General features: G+C 38.8%; 1 protein-coding gene across 3 annotated transcripts in view; it reads right to left on the bottom strand.

Annotated features, from left to right (window-relative positions):
- Positions 1–24,303, bottom strand: part of csmd1a (CUB and Sushi multiple domains 1a) — a 500,723-nt gene that overhangs the window by 10,694 nt on the left and 465,726 nt on the right. For 2 of the 3 annotated variants that reach the window (XM_035400756.1, XM_035400757.1), the window contains exons 47-60: positions 23,596–23,784; positions 23,316–23,462; positions 21,370–21,558; positions 18,184–18,369; positions 17,260–17,454; positions 15,036–15,209; positions 13,477–13,650; positions 12,655–12,828; positions 10,882–11,070; positions 10,083–10,256; positions 9,677–9,859; positions 4,340–4,516; positions 3,750–3,929; positions 418–591 (exon numbers count right to left, since the gene is read on the bottom strand). In XM_035400756.1, the coding sequence (XP_035256647.1) occupies positions 418–591; positions 3,750–3,929; positions 4,340–4,516; positions 9,677–9,859; positions 10,083–10,256; positions 10,882–11,070; positions 12,655–12,828; positions 13,477–13,650; positions 15,036–15,209; positions 17,260–17,454; positions 18,184–18,369; positions 21,370–21,558; positions 23,316–23,462; positions 23,596–23,784 (2,505 nt within the window). Of the gene's footprint in view, positions 1–417; positions 592–3,749; positions 3,930–4,339; positions 4,536–9,676; positions 9,860–10,082; positions 10,257–10,881; positions 11,071–12,654; positions 12,829–13,476; positions 13,651–15,035; positions 15,210–17,259; positions 17,455–18,183; positions 18,370–21,369; positions 21,559–23,315; positions 23,463–23,595; positions 23,785–24,303 lie in introns of those variants that run through there. The other variant, XM_035400759.1, reaches the window with a different exon arrangement.

Genomic DNA, 24,303 nt, shown 5'->3' on the forward strand with positions numbered 1-24,303 from the left:
AATAAGTCAGAGCTCAAAAGGACATGCATTGGTTATTCAGATGGTAATTTATCCTTCTGATCTTTAAAAAAAAATACCTCGCATAAAATTCTAATTTACTATTAGCATTTCAGGTCATATTTGATTCCAGCCCAGTCCACATTTTGTCCCTTAATGCATCTGAAGCATGCCATGGTCATGGTGGTGCGAGCTGCGCAGTAAAACTTGTTTCTGAAAGGCTTATTTTTCCCCAACTCTGCAATTCATATCAGGGAGAAGAGGGAGGAAAGAAAGCCACCACATGTGCGGAAATGTGACTGATTCCCAGCATGGTGAAGTGTGCGGATTATGATTACATCTTCACTCGTGGGTGTTTTGTCCCTCCCCGGGGGAGGATGATGAAAGGGATTTTGGGAAGAGAGCGGTGTTTGGACTCACGTAGGCATTGCGGGACGTCGCCGCGCCATGTGCCGTTTCCCTCACACGTGACGATGCCAGGCAGGGACAGCCGGTACCCCTCCAGACAGCTGTAGGACACACTGGAGCCCCACTGGAAGTCTGAGCCTTCCACTTTCCCATTGCTGATGGCCGGGGGCTGGCTGCACACAATTACTGTGAGGGAGGGAGGGGGGGGCGTGTGGGATAAGCCTGAGGGGCTGGTTTTTGGGGTGCATCCGTGTACAGAGCGTACACCCCTTAATCCAGGTGATCCTCCTGATCCTGTTCAGATGCTGGACCCAAACACACTTACCCATAATCCTTTTCTCTTCTACATGGTTTGCTCTGACAGCAATTAAGAGATTGCAGAGAATGAACTCGTTTCTTTATAATTAAGGGTATGAGTGATTTATCGATGCCCTTCTGACAGTTATTATATTACATTCTGCTCACTGCGGGTACTGTATGCTTTCATAGCATCATTATGGATTTCATACAAACTGAGGATAATTGGGGGAAATTACATTCCTCTTAATTGCAGATGTGTATATATATACATATATATATATATATATATATATATATATATATATATATATAAGCTCCATAATGTTTTTTTATGAGAACAAATACATATTTTTGTTGATATCATCTTGATCTTGATACCTAATACAATAATGGCACAAGCATAATCACAACTCATGGAATATCACCAGACATAAGTTTCTGTGTACTGTTATAGTGAGCCTTTTGTCTGCTAATGCGCACATGGCTATGCTACCACTGAATCTTAATTTTGCATTTCTGCAACATGGTCAATATTGTCATAAAAGTATGAGTTAAATTGTTTTGTTTTACATAAATTATTATTATGAGAGATAGAGGGTATCTGCTTGAGGAGCCTATACTGTGTGTGCTCTAAATACTCTTTGTATAACAGCTGAAAATGTTTCACTCCAAACATGTTGTTAAAATATAGTACAGGGCTTAAGGAAATAGGATATGTTGTTCTAAACTGTTATTTGGTAAACATGGTGTCTCTAGGGTGCTTGAAAAGAAATGTGGCATTTTTACAACAGTGGATCACACAGGGTGAAAGGTTTCACCATGTAGAAATTACAGCACTTTTTATACATACGCCCCCTATAGTGTTTGGGACACATTAACTGCATGTAAGTGAAAGTAGTCATGTTTAGTACTTGGCATATCCTTTCCATGCAATCACTGCTTGAAGCTTGAATTGCCTTCTCTGGTGATGCTCTGTCAGGCTTGTACTGCAGCTATCTTCAGCTCTTGCTTGTTTTAGGGGGCAGTTGCCAGTTTTCTCTTCAAGATATGAAATGCATGTTCAATTGCATTCACATCGGGTGAAAGACTTAGCCAGTCAATTTTCCAGTTTTTAAAAACTCCTTTGTTAGTAGCAGTATGTTTGGGGATCATTGTCCTGCTGTAGGATGAAGCCAACATCCAAGTTTGGAGGCATTTGCTTGAACTAGAGCTGATAAGATGCTTCTGTACATGTCATAATTTATTATTCTGATTCTATCCGCAGTTACATCATCAGTGAAGAAAAGTGATCCAGTATCTGTTTTGCGGTCAGGAATGCCCAAACAATAACACCCCCACCATGGTTCACAGATGAGGGGGGGGGGGGGGGGGGGGGATGCTTTGGAACCTGGGCAGTTCCTTTTGGCCTCCACACTCCACAGTACTCACTGACACATCCACGCCTGCCTCCTGAAGGGTGTTTCTGATCTGTTGGACAAGTATTTGGGGTTTTTTTCTTCTTCATTATGGTGAGGATTCTGAAATCATCAACTGTAAAGGTCCTCCTTAACCTACCAGGCCCTTTGTGATTACTGAGCTCACCAGTGCTCGCCTTTCTTCTTGATTATGTTCCAAACAGTTGGTTTTGGTAAGCCCAATGTTTGACCTATGTCTCTGACTGTTTCTATCTTATTTCTCAGCCTCTGGTCCTCATGGAAACAAACGGCAATAACAGATTCCAAAATCAATGAAAAGCTTAGAATCAAGACTAGATACTGGAAGCTCTCTTATTCCTTCACTAAGGAAGCAACTGATCCCACCTGATGAAGCAATTTGTCCCAAACATTAAGGTACCCTGAACTAGGGGGGCTATGTATAGAAAGTGCTGTAATTGCTACACGGTGAAACTGAAAAGTATAAAATGCACTTTAACCGTTGTTTAATTGCAAGTCAAAAATTATGGAATACAGAGCCAAATCAAGTAAAGGAAAAGTCTTAAAAATACATAGCAAAAAGTATAATAATGGATAAAAGCACAAGATTAGCAGGATATGTAGAATTCAATTTCATATTAGGTTATACAGCTCAACATTGTAGTTCCTCCTCTGCTAAAGCAGTATTCTGTGAAATTATATATGAAGTGCATTTATTCCAAACCTGTCATTATGTTGCTGGGGAGAGACCTCCACATGCTGTCTACATCCTGACACTAACTTGGTGAATCTTTTGCTGGTGCATTTAAAGCCTGACATCTGCTAAGAGAGATGTTACATTCTGCATGGATAACAGCCTTTCAGTGTACAGCAGTCATCATTTTGTCTGCAGTACAATAGGGAAGGGACTTCAACCACTTCACAAAACTGAAAACTGGAAATTCAAGAACACAGCTAATGTTTTCATCTTGATAATTACTATAGGTACACTGTGCCCATTAAACTGTTTATGAATAAAGAAGGCATAATAAATGCATGGTTTGACAATAAGACACATTTTTTTAATGGCTTGCTGGGCCACTTGCTTTTGTAAGATACAGAGGAAATAAGCACTGGCCCACGTTTCGGCCTGAGTGGTACTCAGATTCTGTAGATTTCCTGTAGTGCTGTGAATGATCGTCAGCAAATCACCTCCGTCTAGCTTTTACTACACACAGCAAGCAAACAGATTTAGATAAGATGTAAAAATTAAAAATGGTGGTAAGTTCATACCTGCCCACCCTCCTGTATTTCATACCCTTTTTCACAAGCTCGTCCTTTTCTGTGATTGTTTCCCCTTATTTCTTTCGAGGTAGAACAATAAATATGAATGTTTTTAGAGGGCTGCTGAGCCAGTGGTGACGTGATTTACTGGCCCATATGGAAATAAATCAGGCTATGCCACCAGGCAGGTGGGCTAACTGTCTGGGCCCTGAAATATACCTTATTAGTGCTGCTCTAAAATATGTTAAAACACCCGTGCGCATTTTCACAAATTCCCTCTGGAAACAATCAATATTTCTCCACTACGCTTGCTTTAAACGTACAGCAGGTTTCTCCCCATTATGAATTAGTATGCATTTGTGTATTTACCCCTGCAGCTGGGTTTGGTCTGATTCCAGGTCCCATCTTTGGTGCAGAGTAAAGTGGAAGATCCTACAGGCTCCATGATGTATCCTGGGTTGCAGTGATATTTTATCGTCTTATTAAATGTGAATTCACTTCCAATATAAATCCCATTTGCCACTGGACCTGGGTCTCCACAGCTGATCACTGCAAACGAGGGCAAATAATGTTTTAGGAGTTGTTGATTAATGTGCAGCTGATTAATGCATTTCACACAATATATTGACATGGTAGTAGGGTAATATTAACAGTGGTATATTTCACAAGAGGCTTCCATTTCAGCTCAAACCCTTGGAGAACACAGGGTCTGGAGATTCTCCTGTACATAACCACAAGATCAATCCGCCTGATTCCTGAAATCAATAAAACTCTTCCCAGTTGTAAGTGGCAGTTCAAGCCAGTATGGTTCAAATATCCAGCACAATGCAGTCAGCAGAAGCATAGCTTGGAAAATCAAGTCCAAACTTACAAACTGCAAATAGATGGTTACATATCATTGGAAAAAAAGAATTTGTGTGTAAAGTGTTTTTGAGTGAGAGACGAGACAGAGCCCTGACCCGTGCAGTCTGGGGCGGATCCAGTCCAGGTGCCGTTGGTGGTGCAGTGTCGGGTTGTGAGTCCTGATGTCTTGTATCCATCCCAACAGGCATACGTCACCGAGTTGGAGAAGAGAATGCCGTCGCTGAAGACGATCTTCCCGTAGGCGGGTGTGCCAGGGTTACCACAGGACACCGCTAGGCAAATGAAAAACCACTGTAGTCTGTAAACCACTGGTCAAATGCAAGCCTAGTCCCTAGTTTTATTTTCCTCTGACACCATGAACCTGTTTCTGTTTCCCTCTTTCCTTTTTTACACATATCTGGTTCAATGAGTTCAGTTAATGCACCTGCGGGATATGACTTTACAAAAAAATCAACTAATGAAGAACAGTTTGCTGAACCTGCAGTGTAAACTGTGCCCTGACATAGTCGATGCTTAACACCGCTAGCATAAAAGAGCAAAAGCAGATTTTTTTTTCAAACTTTTATATTCAAACACCTATTGATCTCCAGCAATTAGTTAAAGATTTCCATTGCAACTTATGTCTGTCAGTATTTAAGTATGTTGTCTTACTTTAGAAAAAAAAAAAACAAAAAAAAAAAAACAATAAATCAAATGAGATCCCATTATAAATATAAACCAATTACAAAAATGAAAACTAACAAGTGTCTCACTGAATTGCCATTAGGTTACCGTTCGCTTTAGTCATCATGAAATTAATCATACTGATTATTGCTCAAGAATATGACATATTAGATATTAGAATTTTATATATATACATATGTTGCTCAAAAGTAAAACAAAAAAAAGAAAATATAATTTAAAAATTCCCTTATCCACATTTACATATTTCAATATTCCATAAAGATGGCTCATTAGTGACTTAATATTCAACAATACCAAAAAATGGGTGTCAGGATTTAAAAGACTCACTTCATTTTGGCATATATAAACTAAACTAATGGAATAAAAGCAATAATTATGCCTTTTTAAAATCACGGCTTGTGACAGAAGGGCATATATGTGAATAATTGAAATCTTATATTTTATTCATTATATTTTTATGAGGGCTATGTGCTATGACTACACAGAATAGTTATGAACACACAAAAAATGAAGTTGTCAGTCTCCTACTTGGATATCTACTTTATAAACTTCCTTTATATGAGTTTAGACATTATGTAGTAACACATTTATGTATCAAACAATTAAGAGAACATCAGTACAGTGAATCTTCTTGGCCTTCATATGACTAGTTTCCTAGGGCAATGCAACATTTATTCTTTTTGAAAATAATTTTTTCTTTCATGTTTTTAATTTGTCATCATAGTCTTCTTCTCTTCCCCTCCCTGTTTGGAATTTCCAGTAATATTTCTAGGCCAGGCTCATCACTGCAGCCACTGTACTGCTTTTCACCAAATACTGCACTGCAGCCACTGCAGTCATTGTGCCTGAGTACATTTCATCAGCTGTACTCAACAGAAAACACCAACAACCAGTACTCGATTTTTGAAAAAGAGAAAGAGAGAGAGAGAAAAAAAATAGATACAATCCCTCAAAGGCTCCATCACACCAAATTTTCAGCCTGGATTTTGCACATACTGAACATAAGCCTAATGTATTACTTGACTGAGCAAATCCTTTCTTTTCGTGAATCACAGGGTGTTAATAATATCTTAGAAAAAATACAACACACCATCATCCATAAGTATACCCCCCAATCTTCAGTTCAACATTAGTGCAGAAATGAAAAGATTAATTGCTTGAATATACTAATGAACACTGAACTTTGGAATCTGTTTATTATTATCATTATTTACAATTATCTTCAGTCTCTTGTGTAGCTGTTCTATAAAGACACAATCATTATAATTTTCAATGACAAATTTTTTAGTCAACAGAGAAAAACGGGTTCAGTAAAGAGTTAATTATGTGTTCAGGGGAAGCATCTGTGGCCATCAGGCATATTTCCACATAGAAACTCATTATTTCAAAGCGTCAGCATTCTCATAGTCCCCCATGCAGTGCAACGTCCATTTACTACCTGCGCGGCTTTATTTGTAGCACTGAAACGCTGCCCTGACGTATCCTTTGAATTTCCCCAATAGTGATCCATCTTAAGTCTCTTACAGCAACTGCTAAACCCCTTACTCAATTATGAATGCCCTCTAAATAATACATTTTTATGGATTTCCCGTAAGCAATATGGGTCCTTTGACTTTTTTTCTTTTTAGCATAGTAAAATAACCCCCATATTATAAAAGTATTTTCAATGTCTTCTGAAATTGCTGAACATGGTGGAGCATAAAATAAAACTTTGAGTATATTAAAGTGAGTTCATGTACATTTAATGCTCCTTAATGGCAGACCACTGGCATAAGTTAACATTCGCAAATACTTACAGTACAGCAAGTGACAGTTCACTTTCTGGGAGTTTCAATATTATTTCATTATGTTTTCAATTGACGCAGACAGTTTTATATGCAATGAAGTTTATTTTAGATATTTACACAAGTTTCTTAAGACCTGCCAGCTGGCATCATTAGGGGTACTTGTGGCCTAAAGCAAGACAATATGTTTCAAGTAACTCAAAAAAGCAGTTAGTATATTAGCAATGTTGTGGTTCCAGAGGTTGTACATATGAAATTCATTTGATTCACAATTAAAACATAAATATCAGTTATATCATGCTGGTAGTTATTTTCTTCGCAGGTCACCTATACCATAAGAAATAATTCTCACTGAAAATAAGTTTGAATGTTATTTTTGAAGAATAATCCAGTAATATACACACGTACAACCTCTGGAGGCAAAACGTTGCTGCACAAAGCTGCTTTGGAGTTATTTCGGGCGTATTTCCTTACTTTAAACTCCAAACACTGAATGTCCCAGTAGCAACCATTGTAAAACTGACAGGTAGTCAGTAACCTCCGTAAATATCTCAAGGAAGTATCTCCATTGGATACAAAAAAACCCCACATAGTCCACTGGAAAACATACACTGAAATTGAAATAATATTTAAAAAACTCCAGATAGTTAACTGTCACTTTAAGTAGACTTTTTGTACCACATTTGCATGAAAAGGTTGTACTTTGAAAGACAGCCATTTCCGGTTTATCATAGTTATATTTCTTTAAATCTCCATGATGTACAAAACTCATGTTTGACCGAAGCCAAAATCTGTGAGACCTCTAGGAAATAGGAATTTTTGTCCAAAGGGTGATTAAATCTTGGTTTAGATTTACAGTTAGATACAATATCATGTCTTTTCATATATTTCTCACAGTCTAGATTAGAAATGGATTGTCCTGGCATTTTTCTCATGATTAAGAACAGTTATACTCGGCATGAAGGGTGATCAAGCTCAAGTTAACTGCTGACAAGATTGTCATATGCTTTACAACCATATATGGTGATTTATATAGCGGCACCCTCCTGGGTTTTCACTCTCATTTGCATAGTCCATCACTTGCTCTCAAAGGTCAGCTTGAGGGAAATATAAACATGCTGAAATAAATAACATTGGGAGAAGACTGTAGCACTAAAAATCTGTTGATGTACTTTTTGCTTTTGCAACAGGCCCTTCTGATAACAATGAAAATGCACATTCCAAATGTATGCCCATGGAAAGGACATATTTTCAAATTTGAAGACTGTTCTTAATTTCCCAAGAGAGAAGGTTTGAATCCACCAGAGCATGCAAATGCACTTCATGTGACCCTGGTAATGCTTCCCCTACAGAATTTCACAGGAAAGTAGAGTATTTCGGTAATTGGCATACATAACAAGTAATAACATCAACATTTTTTTGCTCGAAACACCCACAAATTATATTCATAATCAATATTTGATTCAGGCAAAGATGCTTTATGGCAAACAAGCAACACTTATCTGTGCGTGGCTTTGGCACAGCATATGTATATATAATAAAAGCTAAAATTGATGTCCTCTACTTATTGGTTGTTGAAGGTTATGACTAAGAATGGAATGCTAAGAATAAGGCTTCAACTTTTTCTGTTGAATGCCAGAGTAGAACTAACAGGGGAACTGGTTTCACCGAAGGATTCGCTGTAGCCATGTTAGGTACTCTAGTGTGGCATATCTGGTCATTAGATTCAGCCTTGCAGATAAATTATTTGTTTTTTCAGTTTCAGTGTATTGTATTTTTTGGCCCTTGTGAAAGATAATAGCAGGATTGTGTTATTTTATTGGGGAATTTTATGGTCGAAAGATCTCTAATCAGGCAGGGGAATGGGTTAAAATTAACTTGCTCGATTTCCTAAAGCACAGAGGTATAATTATGTTTGCTTGTTATATATAATGACTAATGAACCATGCATCTGTATTCTAGAATAGGTAAACTTGCTTACCTATAATAAGAGATAATGAGGGATGCGGCAACACATTTAAAGAAAAGATTTCCCCACCAAATGCAGATGATACTACAAATACCGAGAGCATGATACATGTAATAATCTGCTTGCTAGGATAGCACTTGCTAATATTTAGACAAATTGCTCTTGAAGAATGGAAAGAAAAAAGTATTTGTGCTTTTGGCTTCCTGTATCTGCAATTTTGAAATGATTAAATTTGTGAAATGCTTTATGGAAACAAATGGGAATTCACCAAGCGCAATGGAATTTTAAAAAGGTACATTCTAAAACTTGAATGAATCTACCACTGCTAACAAAAAATGTAACAACCTACTTAAGTGTAGTGATGTTTTAAAAAATAAAAGCTTCATTTAGGGAATAAGACTCATTTCAAGTACCTTTGGACTTAAACACATTCCCATTTCACATTTCTGTAACTGTCTAAGTGCTGTTAACAGAGTGTAATGGATATGAGATTGTGGCACCACGCAGTAAAAAGCTCTGGGTTCATTTAGGTAGTGAGACAAACACCGGGGAACTGTACTTTGCCATACATCTTGACCCAATGGTTTCAGAGAGTGTGGGGGAACCCACTAACTGACTCCAGGGTGGTAGAGAAAAATGGCATATTTCTGCTTGCAGAAATGTGTAAAAATGAATGAATGATCAAAATGTAGAGAATCAAAAATAGCAATGTGATTCATGTGCGGAACATATTGACAAGACATATACAGACTGTATACTGTATCTCTGGGATCTCTGTGCCCTGTGTAGGGCCTCTCTGTGCCCTGTGTGGGGTCTGTCTCTACCCTGTGCAGGGCTGCACTGTGCCCTGTGTAGGGCCTCTCTGTGCCCTGTGTGGGGTCTGTCTCTACCCTGTGTAGGGCCTCTCTGTGCCCTATGTGGGGTCTGTCTCTACCCTGTGCGGGGCCTGTCTGTACCCTGTGTAGGGCTTCTCTGTGCCCTGTGGGGACTCTTACCTTCACACATGGGCTGTGTCCCACTCCAGGACCCGTTGAAGAGGCAGGTGCGCTCCGCTGAGCCAATCAGAGTGTAGCCTGTCTCACAGGTAAACCTCAGGAGACTCTTCAGCTTGAACTCCTCTCCCAGCCTGGAGCCATGAGGAGGGACACCGGGGTCCCCACAGAAACCAGGGCTCCCGCCTGGTCCAAAGAGAGAACACAGCTCCTCAAAGAGATGCATGACAACAGCAACCAAAAACCCAATGATTATTCCACATTAATGTAAATCACTCTTATACAATCCATACAACTCCAATATCATCAGCTTGGTCCATCACAAAATGCAATAACCCACAAGGGACATTCAATACGGTGCATTCAGAAGGCGAGCTAAAGCCTTGGTAAGAACCAAAGCTCTTGGTACCTGAGCAGTAGGGTGGAGATCCACTCCAGTGCCCCTCCTGTAGGCAGACCCGAGTGGCGTTGCCGACCAGCACTCTTCCCTGGCTACAGGAGTAATGTACCACAGCGGCATTGGTGAACTTCCTCCCTGACATGGCGGCATTGGGCGGCGTGCCAGGATCACCACAGGAAATGGCTGGAGGGGGAGAAAGAAGAATAGCAAAGTGGACACAAATAGAAACATGGAGCTCTGGTACTTCCGTCTGCATTAGTGAATCTCCAAGGTTATGCAAAGGCAGTAGCATGAATGGGAAGTTAAAGTAATTTGGATTTTCCAATCTACTCGGCTATTTTCCTCGCGTAATGAATATGAGTGAGTGATAGAAAATATTTTTGTCGTAATTCCAAGATTGTCAAGAAAATAGCTGAATGAAAATGCAACCTTGACATCATGGCAACTTGATGAAAGAAATCAACTTAAAAATAGAATAGCACTCTATCTGGCACATGCCAACTGTAGAAACTTGGTATTGTACTTCCTAATTTCATGGTAGCTTAGTGCTAGCTTCATACTAGGTTCGTACTAACTTCATGAAGTAAATTAGTCTCTGTTCATGTGCATTTCCTACTGACCTCCATTAGACATGAGCTATCCAATACTACTGTCTATCTAATCAGGACCACCTTTTGTAGAGAGTCATCATTTCCCCATTAGCAACACTGCCACTTTTGTCTTCCACCAACAACAGTGCTGCTTGAAATGGCATTTAAACTGCAAATACTGCTTTTTTCTATTGAGACAATAACAGCACATTACTCACAAAGGCACTTAGGAAGTGATCGGTCCCAGAAACCGTTTGACTGGCAGGTGAGCACTGATGAACCCAGCAGATAGAAGCCCCTCTTGCAGTGATACATCACACTGGCTTGGTAGCTGAAGCTTTCCGGGTAGTTCTGCTGGGAATGACGAATGGCATTCTCCACAAAGCCTGGATCTGAGCAGTTTACCACTGCAGGGCAAAGAAAGCAACAGGGACCTTCAGAACAAATAACAGGAAAACCCGGGGAATCCAGAAAGGACAGCCAAACTGCACAATCACGGCAGAAGCCCTTGTGTGATTTCAGCCCATCATGATTGTTTCAGGTCTGCTTTAAAATGCATTCTCTCAGTGGACCGTTCCAACAGCTGTTTTCTGCATGATGTCATTCCGTCTTTCATCCTTGCTGTGATGTAATGGCATGACATTGAATGAAATGACTCAATTAGACCTTGTTTGGTCAGTCACCAAGCGATTGCAGCAAATATCATTAATAACGAAGATGTAGTAATGATTTTACGCAGCATGTATGTGCACTGCTCTTTATTTCTCACTGTGCAAGACAGAAAAAAACAGTGAGATGGAACTGGCTGCTCCTGCCTGACACTACTGGCTTACATTCATTACCCTTCACCAGAAAGAGACAAAAGTTGAAATCAGATCCAAGGAAAAAAAAACCAAAAAAACAGATTGGTTTCCTTCAGTGACAGCTGCCAAGGTTCAGCAGTCAATTAAACCTGGGGGGCAGGGGGCAAACAATTGCTAATTGGCACTAGTTATTGGTATGCCCTGCTTTTGCTTTAAGACACCATTATTCAGGTGGCAGGCTTAAGAAGAGAAAAATTTTAGGTAAGCTATTACTGCGCGAGGAATGTCAAGCAGTGCAGAACGTCTTATGTCACAGAGTGTGTCAGCGTTCCGAGGGAGGGTGCAAACTTGTGATAGCACTATACGGATCGGCAAGACCATGGCGGATTACTGTTGCTATGGACTGAGTCGCAAAAAGGACACTGTGAAACATAGGTGCAAATAATGACTGGCTGATATTCTTGACATATCTACCAATTGAAGGATCCAACAGCCTATGCTGTACATGTATCTGAGACTTCCTCCCAGTAACCAAATCTTCACTCTAGCGAATTCTGATTTTGCAATGCAGTTCTTGTACAGCTAAACTAATAAACGATAGGACTACTTACCCAGAGTAAAAATGTGGCAAATTAAATTTTAAAGAGGACATTATAGATTAGCTATATACAGTCTATGCTCATCTAAACTACACTGTACTGAATTTGTTAATAATAATAGACACTATGCTGAGAATTCTGGGACTGAATCATGCAAGCAAACATCTGAGAAGTGCAGGGACCACAGCAAACCTCAGTAGGATATCCACCAAGCTAGCATACGTATATCAAACACACATATGACATTCCGACCACATATCTCATTCCTTTAAATCGCATTCACATTAATGAATTATTCAGTTGAAAACATCCAACCAGTTAGACTCGCTTCATGTTCGAAAATTCTGAAGCAATGGCAGACATGCTTTGGTGCAACCGTCTGAATTTCAAATTTAAAACCTGGATACGAGACCTGGAGTTTCTCGCACAGTGGTATGACTCATGTTGTAGGCCACTGAAGGATGGGGACAGACAATCAGACAAGTGTTTTTTCTCTCCAGATGATGTATTTGTCCTGTAAGGTCTTGAGGGATAAGTGAGAGAGAAGGGCTGTGTATAAACAGGAAAAGCAGCGCTTAAAGGTTCGTACCCCTGCAGACTGGGAGAGAGTTGCTCCATTGGCCGTTCGCCCTGCACTGAGCACGTGCGACACCATGCAACAGGTAGCCAGTGTTGCAGGTGAAGTTGACAATGTCGTTCAGATTGAACTCGCTCCCATTGGTACGTCCATGTGCAGGGTTGCCAGGGTGACCACATGTAATTGCTGAGAACAGAACAGAGTTACTTTACTGAAGGAAACCACCCAAAAAAGACTGTATTTATAATTTATTTATCTTTTCTCCCAGCATGGAATGTCTCATAGTTCTTGTAGGGCCATTTCCTTGCTCTGTCAGTGCATCAGAAAGAGCAGGGTGAACTGGCACTGTCCTTCATTTATCTACATTAGCACAGAACACTGAAATATATAGAAAGATTGGTATAGGAATGCAAGTCTTGAAAATTGCCAAACTATGTGTGACCCCTAATATGTATTTTGTTCTGGGAAAGTGGTGCTTATTGGTAAACGTTCCCAAAACTACTTTAAACTCTAGTCATGGTTTATTCATGGAATACATTGTAGATATACATAGATTATGAGAATTTTGCCATTTTCAGCAAATAGGGTTATTGTGATTATTTGTATCATTTTCGTTACAGCACTGAATAGTATTTGTGATGTGAACATGGAATGTACAGCTTGAAAGCTTTACAACAGATCTGCCCCTCTGGCTACCTTCATGAATCGCACCTATTGGCCCTGACTGGTTTTAAAGGCTTAAATACTAAGAAAATGCCAGTCACTGTGATGTACAAACTGCACTGGAATATGAATGAATCCATCCTCAATCTTTAAAAAAAGAGCGTAACTTACGGACACAGACGGGTGCATGTCCTGACCATTTGTGATCCTGCTGGCAAATCCGAACGGAGGTGCCAATTAGTCGAAACCCCAGGTTGCACTGGTAGACAACCGTGTCCCGGTAACTGAAACCATCTCCACTGATGTGACCATTTGTGATTGGGTCAGGAGAACCACAGTGGCCCGCTACGAGACAGAAATAAATCATCACAAATTACACCATGTTAATATACCCTCTGGCTCTTCTATACAAGCTTGACATAATTCAACAGAATTCCACGATTCATTCACAGGAAGACTAATGCTGATATTTGCAATTATTTATTTGTTGCAATCTTTAAAAAAAAAAAAAAAAAAGTATATACATATATATATAACAGACAAATGCAAACATCGACACATAAATTATTAATTATAAATAAACATTACTTATAAAGCTTTTCTCAAAGCACTTGCAGTTTTCAGTACACTCCCTTAATCCAGAGACCTACAGGAGTCTAATAATCTGCCATTTAAACTGAACATAGGAGCACTCAGTAAATATATATACTCATTAATAGTACAGAAGGTCAATTAACATTACGCTCATAAAATAGGATGCACAAACTAGGCAGCATTATAAACATACTACTGTGGATTGTATGCAAAGAATGTAAGCCAGTCTATTCAAAAAGTTAGAGGTAAAAGAATATGGACTTAGATGATTTAATTATCAAAGCAAAGAAAACTAGCCGGCAAGCTATTCAACTTTGTTATTTACTTTGTAAGAATGGTAGTATAGGCTGATTACAAGTGATTGACTGCCAAATATGAATACCTTGCTATGTATACATATGACTGAATTGTTCCAATCCTACTGATTTCCTGGATATTTTCAGTGTCCCTGTTGCTGATGTAAGAATCGTCATCTATATTTAGGTAGCTAACAAACTAGAGTAATTGGGCATCTTTGTTCTAGTTGCTTTCTGTTTGTTAGTCTGGCAATCAGAAAGCAACTTGTGAGTAAACCCTTTTCAATGTTCCCTCTCTCCTGATTAACAATAACTTACTTTACATAAAAAATAAATGCTATTTTACCATACATCATTTTGGAAATAAGTAAACAGACACATTTTTTGTGGCTTAATGAACCCCTTTTAAATGTCAGTAAAAGTGATTGTAAAGGATCGTTAAAGTTGACTAAACAATTGTTAAGACTGACGGTTTATGGAATAGACGTTCTCATCATTAATGCAAAACTTTGTTATTTTATTGTGTCTAAAATAAGTGGACACTAAGCTGCTTCAGTTTGTTTATTTTCTCAATTTGAATAAAGTTATTTTTGTGTTTGCATTTTCAACACATAATGGAGCTGGCTGATAGAGTATTATAACACAAATGTGAGTGGGGGGTGGGGAGTCCATGCATGGACATACTTTAAGTGAAACCCATCTGTGTTTCTGCCTGTCTCTCTGCTCCTGGCTAAATGATATGCATCAAAGGAAACCGGTTAAGAGTGGTAAGGGTGAAAACCTATAATGCAGTGTAAACAAAAAGCTAAATGGATGCTAAGATGATACTGATGCCATTACCCAGACATTTTGTTTCCACTCCATTCCACAGTCCGTTTGCTCCACACTCTCTCACGTGTGATCCTGACAGCGTGTAGCCTGTGTTACACGTGAATATCGCCGTGGCGCCAAATGTGGACAAGGTGCCAATCTTGTTGCCATTCGGTGGAGAGGGAAGGTCCCCACAAGAAATTACTAAAAAGAAAATAAATAAAATGTATCATTTTCCTGCTCAGGAGAACAAAGAATAAAGATAATGAGCAAGGTTACATAAATATGAGGAAACTGCTTCAATTTATGTAAATCGTAAAGAAGCGTAAACAGAAGCACACAAATTTCAAAACAACGCATCTGAATTTGTGATGTTCTCATCTTAGCGTGCTCCTCATCCTGAATAATATGACAGTTTCATATTCTTCTGTCAAGGAAAAAGGTTTTCAGTTACGGCCGACAAACTCTCTAATGAATGAATGACGCACAACCATGTGGGAAAGCAAACTATACTCAAATGCTGTATATTAGAGAAATGGAAGCAATTCTATAGAGGTTATCTGGAGGGAGACGACACACACATGCATGCGCACACACACACACACATACACACCCCTGGAATGTCATCCATTCTTCCATTTTTCAACACATTGATTTTTGTATGTAGTGATAATTCTATATATTTCTAAAACGTTGAAGTATGAGTGACTTCACCTTTTTAAGCTTATTACTGTGTTATAATTGTTCATATTTTCCTTATTGTCTCATAATAACTTAGAAGCTGGCTATTTATAGTACTAAAACTAAATGCATACTGTTACCATTCTGAAAAAAAGAAAAAAAACAAGCATAATCTCTGATGATAGATTAAGTAATTGTAACTTTCTTAATTTTCTAATAGAAAACAATTGAATAGAACTGGTAAAAGTTCACTGAGGTAAATGTTAGCATGTTATTCTAGTGAACGTCTAGTACAGGAAGTTAAGAGTGTTAAGTAAAAGAGTCAAGATATTCAGATATTGGTGAATTTCCATTTGCAGGACTGTTCAAGTGCGATGATTATTTTTTAATGTGTTTTCTCTGATGCACCTGATTCTCTAGCTAGTTTCTAGAATGCAGATGTTCCTAATCCTTGATCCTCAGCCACAAACAGTAATACTCAAATAAAATATATTTACTCTGTTTACAATATGCAAAATAACTGTGTGTAGTTCATAGCATATTTCAATATTTAATATGTTCTCTATTGTCTATAATCATTCTAACTAATACCATACAATTACAATTATGATTAGCGGAGTAATTGTTCTGTAGATGTCTTCACCATGTTTACATACATACGTCTCGATACATTTATTTGCATTTAAAATCCTACTGGATATCTGGAAAGGCAGGCTAGAGCAACTGAAGCTCATTGGCATCTTTACCATGACATATAAACACATGAAATATTAATTCTTCCCCGATTCCAGTATTTACATTTACTCTCTGTCCTCCCATTAGCTTTGGTGTTTTTCTCTGGATAATTCACCATTACAATATTGGTTACTGATATTTGCACAGATGAAACAGGACTGCAGTACCATGTTCTCGGCCCTCCTTGTGAATTCACACCTAATCCAAGGGATTACACACAGATCAGGGCAAAAATACACAGAGACTTAATAAAAGGCACTGCAGGATTTGGTTTATCAAGTGACAGTCTGACGCCTTTTTGCTTGGCAATCTCACATACTTTGCAAGTCATGAACTGAAAAATGAATCTGTGTATTTCTGCAGACAAACATTTATCTCATCATGTTGCACCACCTTATTATTATTATTATTATCATTATTATTATTATTATTATTATTATTATTATTATTACTGAGGGGGAGACACTTCTTGCTTCTGAAGAGCTTGATGATTTATTCAGAAATATTATATGCAGGTGAAGTGCAGTATGCAGCATGATTCAGTGCAGAGGGGGAAATGATCTTCTCAATTTACAGAGTAGTTTTGAAATCTGTGTAAATCGATACTTTAAATTTACATTGTTTATTAGCAGAAGACAGACAATACTTTGAAATAAACCAAGGACAGTTGATAATATCTTTGGGGTTTCACGGAACACAGAGCGAAAAGTAAACCACACAAATATTCGCTGTCGGGTTCAGCGAATTAGAACGTGGCCCCGAAATACGGCTGCTGTTCCTCTCCCCTCCCCAATAAGTGCTTCATTGTCATGAGCACTGCAATGAATGCAACCCTTACTCTTGCAGGTAGATTTCTCCTCAATACCACTCCAGGTTCCATTAGCCAAGCACTTGATGATTCTTCTACCTCCGAGGTAGAAGCCTGGGGTACAGGTCAGCATAATCTGGGTCCCAAATTCATTCAGTGAACCAGAAATGACACGCCACACCATGTTTTCTGAGAGCAGCGTGTCGATGCTAGGGCATTGTATCGCTGCAGGAATTAAACAGACAAGCATTAATGTCATCCTTGTGTACAGCCACTTCACAAATGCAATTCAATTAATGAAAAAAAAGAGAAGCATAATGTGTGCATTCTTTAAATGGAAAAAAGATGATGTTTAATTGTGTCGTCGGATTGGAGTCCCTTATTAAACAACCGTACAAATGCAAGTTTTTAGAATAAGAATATCAAAGCCCTGAGTGACTAACGACAACATGGTTATAAATAATATAAATAAATAAAAATTCTGCAGTTAAAAATGTCCATACATACAAATAATCAAATAACACAGGTAGTACAGTAATGCAGACTTGTCACAAAATAGGAAGAAGTAGTCATGGTTCTGCACCATGAATACAAAACGTGCTTCCCTTTAGCAGCTATAGCTGTTTGGATTCGAGATGAATTGTTGACTTTACCTTTTCATTATACCAGGTGTTAAAAACATGTCATTCTGCAAAAAGTGCTGTAATCAGTATGGGCATTTCATGAATGAAACTGATTTTAATCATTAACCATTTCCTCAAATGCACTCCAGAGGAATCCGTTTCCTCTGGTGATATGCGTCGGAACAGAGCCACACTGTAGTCTTTTCCAATTAGCACTGTTGGTTTTCATACCCTTCTGGTGACCACGATAAAGGCTCAAATAGAAGCATTTTGACACCATAAGCTACTCAATATAGCATAATTGTTGTAGCGCTATAGTTAAGCATCTTACGCAGACAGCGCGGTGGGTGCACTGTGTTACTCCAAGACCCATCCCCCTGGCAGACGGCACTGAGAGACCGGCTGCTCTCCATCCTGTACCCTTCGTTACACTGGTAATGCACTTTACTTCCCACGGTGTATTGGAAACCATGGAATGAACCATTACCAGGGGGGTCAGGAATTCCACAGGATATAGCTGCAAATAAAAACAACAACAACAACAACAAAATGACATGGTTTACATTATTTTATTCCCTAGCACCTGAACATAACCCAGAACTTGTATCAACCACATTGCCTGCCATTCTCCAAACCCCAGCCTTAATTTTAACGTTAAGCCTGATGATAGGCCTGGGATTCACCACAAATATGGGATTTATATATTAAAATGAATGAAAAACAACATAAATATTATCAGTTCAACAAAGGAAATACAAGGAAATTACAGGGTCTTATGACCCAATAGTGAGACAATTTTGGTAATCCAAATCAAGAACTAAGCCTTGCATACATTTACAAACCTATTACAAATATTTTTGTTGTTTTTTCTAAACAAAGACAAGTGTGACTTATTTTCACTCAAAATCTAAATCTCACTGGCTGTAAAGATCATAACGATAAACAGTATTCTCAATAAAATACAGGACAAGCAAAATATTTTCTTAATTTTAATAACAGCTATGGGACTAATTAAGAGGCAACATTGTTATTATTGAACTGGATCACAACCTTGCGGCTGTAGCCAATGATTAAAGAGAGACGGAAGTCTCCACAGTACCTCCATGACCCGAGATCCTGCAACGTGCATGGCTTTCACCAGTTACAGAAAGGATTAGACTTAATTAGCATACATTTTAACAACCCTCAGTCAGACACGCAAAATGACTTGAATGTTATGGCAGTAAACAATAACCAAGGTAAGAACATTAAGGAAATAGCTTTCTCTTTAAAACTGTAAGATGTCAGTTTACTTCCTTTTAATAGATGCAATCATTCAAAAAAAAACCTGCTTCTACTGCAGTATTTGACTTTGCCAAAGTAATTAAATATGCCTTGCATGTGAGGAGTGTTCACTGTAATTCTGGGTCTCTCACTGCAGTCATTGGATTGTCATAGGAATAATACATGAATGAGCGTCACACCAGGTATACAACAACATTTTGCCACCTAAGACAGGAACCCTCCACCTTTAAACCTTACATCCCAAAGTGTGTTCAGAATCCACTGGTAAAAGTATTCACTGCCTTCCTGGCATGTGAGATGAGACAGGGCTTACCAAAAGCACATGAAGCTATACTATTGATGGAAGAAAACATGCGGTGTTTGACAGTATTCTCAGAAACAAAGTTGGGCTTCGGTATGTACAGGATGTCTGAATTTATTATGAATAATTAATAATGCATTCATAGTTACTGTATGAATTGTAGTTTAATACACAGCCTTACAAATCCTGTGTCAAGAATATATATATTTTTAAATAATATTTTTCACCCCTAAAAAAAGCTTATCTTGCTGAAAATTCCAGTTTAAACCAGCCTAATCTGGTCAAGATGTTTTAATTTGTGTTTTTGTGAAATTTTAGTCGGTAATCCAGCTGATCCCCGGTTGACCAGCCTACATGGTCAGCTACAGTAGTTCACCGGTTGGCCACCAGCTTACTCTACCAACTTTGACCAGCTTTGTCCAGCTCGAGACCAGCTTTGCCCAGCCACCAGCCAGCTATGACCAGCTGTAGTGTTCAAAAAGAGCAGTCTGCCCAAGGTGCCAGCCCATTTATGCAAAGAACTTTCAATGTTTTTCAACTTTCCTTTTGGAACACATAAATTATCAATCCCTTCTCTTTTTGTTGTAGTGTCAGTTACAGCCCCAGGTTTTTACTCGAGGAGCATGCACTGCTCATGGTAGGAGTTACAGGACCACAAGGATGCCACAGCGCACTTCTCATTAAGAGAAGCAAGAAGCTTTTTGGTTGGCTAAGTGAAACACAATCTGCAAGTCCTCCATTACTTTTCCCTCCTCATATTTAACATGTGTGGCTGCAATTTTTAAGATATCACTCGCATCTGTTCATTTCACAAGCGCCACAGTCCTTCATATAACAAAATACCTGTCCACCATCGGAAATTTTGCTGAAATATACGTACGTTCTGCATAAATCTTCCTAATGACACACACATTTCCTTTCCAAGTGCTTTTTCCACTACGGTACCTAAGCTCAGAGCTGAATAAAGGATTTTTAAAACTTCCTTGCAGGAAATTCTAAGCGATTCAAACTGACAAATCGTACTGCAACCTATTATGCATGTTTCAGCGAAGACTCTCATAAACTCAGTTTGAGTTGGATTAACACTGTGCATTTTACTGTGCAGAAATGCATAAACACTGTTAGAGTTGGATTAACACAGAGCATTTTAATGTGCAGAAATACTTGATTGCTGGGTTATGCTTTGGTGTCCCTAATGAGATAATGGTCTCCCCTCAACAAAAACACTGAAACCCATATCCACTTAAGTAGCTAGTGCAATGAATTCACGAATATAAACTACTACTGCCTGAGGAAGTGAACTCAAAATAAAATATATTGTGTGCTGCTTTATGCAAATGCATGCTCTCTCATTACGCCAACCTTGCCGACTAACAAGTGTGTAACTTACATAATTCTTCATATTTCCCTACCATTTTGCAGTTGTTTTACAAACAGTAAATAGAGCAATATGTCCTAACTCAAATAATATGAAAAATAAGGGCTGAGTTCCAAGGACAATAAACAAATGCTGAATAAATGCAAGTGTTGCTTTTCCCCTAAAACGCAGAACTCAATCACTGAAATTAGCAATTCTAGGAGGGAAAAGATTAATGCACTTGAATTTATTCTGCATTTGTTTATTGTCCTCAGATCCAAACTCAAGGATAAATTTAGACCGAAAGCAGACCAGTGTCTCAGTTCAGCCAGTAGTACTGAGTTGGGTGGTGAGACCAGAAAACAAAGCAAGTGACCTTCAAAGCTACACGGCACACTGCGATAACAACATTTAGCTCATGATACCAATACACCTGGCAAAAGAGACTTTGATGCACTGTCGTGCCTCAGGGGATAATGGACTCATGCTGAAAGAACTCCATCCCATTAGTAGAGTCACCAGAGCAGATTAAATGAAGCCATGGTTTTATAAATAAACTTTCTCCTTTGCATTACCTTGACAGAGAGGAGCAGGGGCGTCCCACTGATACAGTCCGTTTGGGTGCAGGTTGCAGGTGGCGTTGCTCTGGCCCACCAGCCTGTATCCCCTGTTGCAGAAGTACTGCAACCTGCTTCCTGGCTGCTCCCCAGTTCTGTTGAAGACTCCCCCATTTCGAGGCAGGTTGTTTATGCTACAGTATGCAGCTGAACAAGGAAGATAAAAACACTCTTATCCACAGAAGAAGAAAACCATGTTTCATTATACAGCTTGCTTTTGTAAATGTTTGATAACAAATACATTGTTACAATAAAGATTTTGAGATGATAGCCACCTTGGTGATTACCCACTGTCTGCACTGCTGGTGCCATAGTTCATTCAGAAAGTACCACTGCATGGGCACGCAGGCAATAACAGTCAAGGACAAGGTGTGGTGCCAATGATGCTTCCCTGCACTTTCCGTGTTCTTCTGACTAATTTCTAGTTTGACTTTTCCTCCTGTCTAGTCTGAGCACTGACAGATAACATTATGTACATCTACTGGATTTATGAGACTAAAAGGTTCAGTCTCAGTGCTGGCGATTAGACCACAAGTTAAAACCCGGGGCAGTATATCACCCTAATTTACTTTGATGAAAGCCCAATGGACTATTTAAGAAGAAGAAAAAGCTTATGACTGGACAGAGTTCCCAAAGCAAGATTCTAAAGATCAAGAAGAGGTGCGTTAGACTCCTGTACATGTCTTTACATTATTTATAAGTCTTTTAGGAGTCTGCAGGAATGAAAGCAAGACAGTTCAGCCCATTCCACCATGGAATACACTGCAAGTGCAAAATATCAGAAACATGCTTTTTACTCAGCTAGGATTGCCTGCTGCACTAATTACCTGTTATCAAGCTTTAATTTTACAACATCTATTCCATAAAATATAGTTTTCCCAAACGTAATCCATTATTTAAATTTTAAACAACACATTACAGAAGACCGAGAAAGCACAACACATTTTAACTTTATAATTTAACATTTGTAATTTATAATATTGAGCATACACCAGATTAATAATTTCCATGGTAACAGTACTATACTTAGTGGATGCTGGGGAAGAACTGAAAATGGAAGAAAAGCTGATTTGGCAGTATGCTTTCACAGAGCTGCCTAAAGCTGAAAACAGTACCCATCAAATCAAAGTCAAGTCATTACACATATTATTGAACTGAAGTTACATGGATTAAAATCAGTCAAACAAATTATTTGCTGTATGTATGTCACTGTAAAAATTGCACAGTTGCTTTGACTAAACAATGGACTCATTTGATAAGTAATTTTTTTTCCTGTTATTTGATTTCATTGTGATATTGTTGATAATATGGTACAGTATAGATAAGTGGGGAGTCATTTAATAAATACATACAAACATAAATTGAATCCAAATAGCAAGTGGCTTTGAACCATATATTCAAACAGAGGACAGATTGTAATCACTGTGACAACACTTTCCTATCCAAATCACATTCAATCAGTGCTGCAGAGCTCTCTTTCAGGCACTGGATGTGGAAGTTATTCGGAAAAATTCATTACGGGATCTTTGACCTCTATTACAGAGCAGTTGCAAAAGAATACCTTGAGGTATACATGTCTGGACTCAGTCTAATGAGGGGTAACTTGGAAAAATCTGACTTCCTTTAACTCTCTGACCTAAATTGCATCCAAAGGAACTGCCTCCGAGGACAGAAAACTAGAGTATTAATCGTTTGTGACACCGGGCCTGGGAAAAAGCATGTTGTGCACATACCGTCTATTCTACAATCTACTGAGATATATGTCTTTACGTCGCGTTTCTTATGAACCATCATGGGCAATACATTTGGCTTTGGCTAAGTCAGGCACAAGGCATTAAGGTCAGGCATGAGGAATTATGGACTTGCACAAGACGTTAAGTGAAAATGATGTTGTGGCGACAGACCTGTGTAACGTATTTTGAATCCCCGCTTGCTGGTTGCGTGATCTGTTGACCACCTGAGGTACAGCTGGTTTGTCTTGCTTGTGAAATTCAGCTGGGTGGAGTGGTTACCACTTAGCGCCACTAACAAGGGACTTTGGCCAGAGGGTCCTAGCAAAAAAAAAAAAAAAAAAAAAATTCCAATGAACCAATATATGTAACAAGCAAAATGGTACCTTGCTTGGGGAGAAAGAAAAAAAAACAGCACACAACAAAATGGCATGCCACAGGAACTGTACATTACCATCAAAGATTTCCAGTTCGTCAAACTGCTTTTCGCTTTGAAACATCTCTACGTAAATGGAGACGGTAAAGCTGGGCTTTACTTTAATAGCCCAGGAGCAGGTCTGAGAGTTGGGGTAGTTTCTTGGGTAGCCAGGACTGAGAATCACCCCTGATGAAGTGGTCCTTTCTTCATTTGCAGGGCACTGGGCTATAAAAGGGACATAAAACAGGCATCTGTTATTGTACATCACTGTCATGGCCTTCAATAACAAAATATACTGTAGAAAAAATATTTAAAATGTGCTTCTTAAAAAGGTGTTTTCAGGAATCCTGAGGCAGTAATCTGTGCAGTTTGCAGCTTTAACATCTCTCGAGTTTTCTACCCCAGTGAGTTCCTCTAAAAAAAAAGGTTTCGACATACTGAAATGGTCAAGATGTGTTTTATGATCAAGAACAGTGTGGAAACTGGCTGAATGGATCATTAATGTGTACTGCTTGCATGGTAGTTGTGAAAAAGTGGCCCATTAGGGTAGACTCTGCCTCTCAATGTTTCTGTCTCGGTGAAACTAGCATCTTAGCACTTTATTTTCGACATTACAGACACTTCAATGCCGCCTTCCATTCACGGTAACATCCCCTCCGTAATTAGAAATGAGATGTGCAAATGAAGTATGGCGCCATAAAGCCTCAATCAATGGTCTAATTATAGGAATAACAGGCCTAAATT

Source organism: Anguilla anguilla, chromosome 18 (assembly GCF_013347855.1).
Source record: "Anguilla anguilla isolate fAngAng1 chromosome 18, fAngAng1.pri, whole genome shotgun sequence".
NCBI classification, from domain to species: domain Eukaryota; kingdom Metazoa; phylum Chordata; class Actinopteri; order Anguilliformes; family Anguillidae; genus Anguilla; species Anguilla anguilla.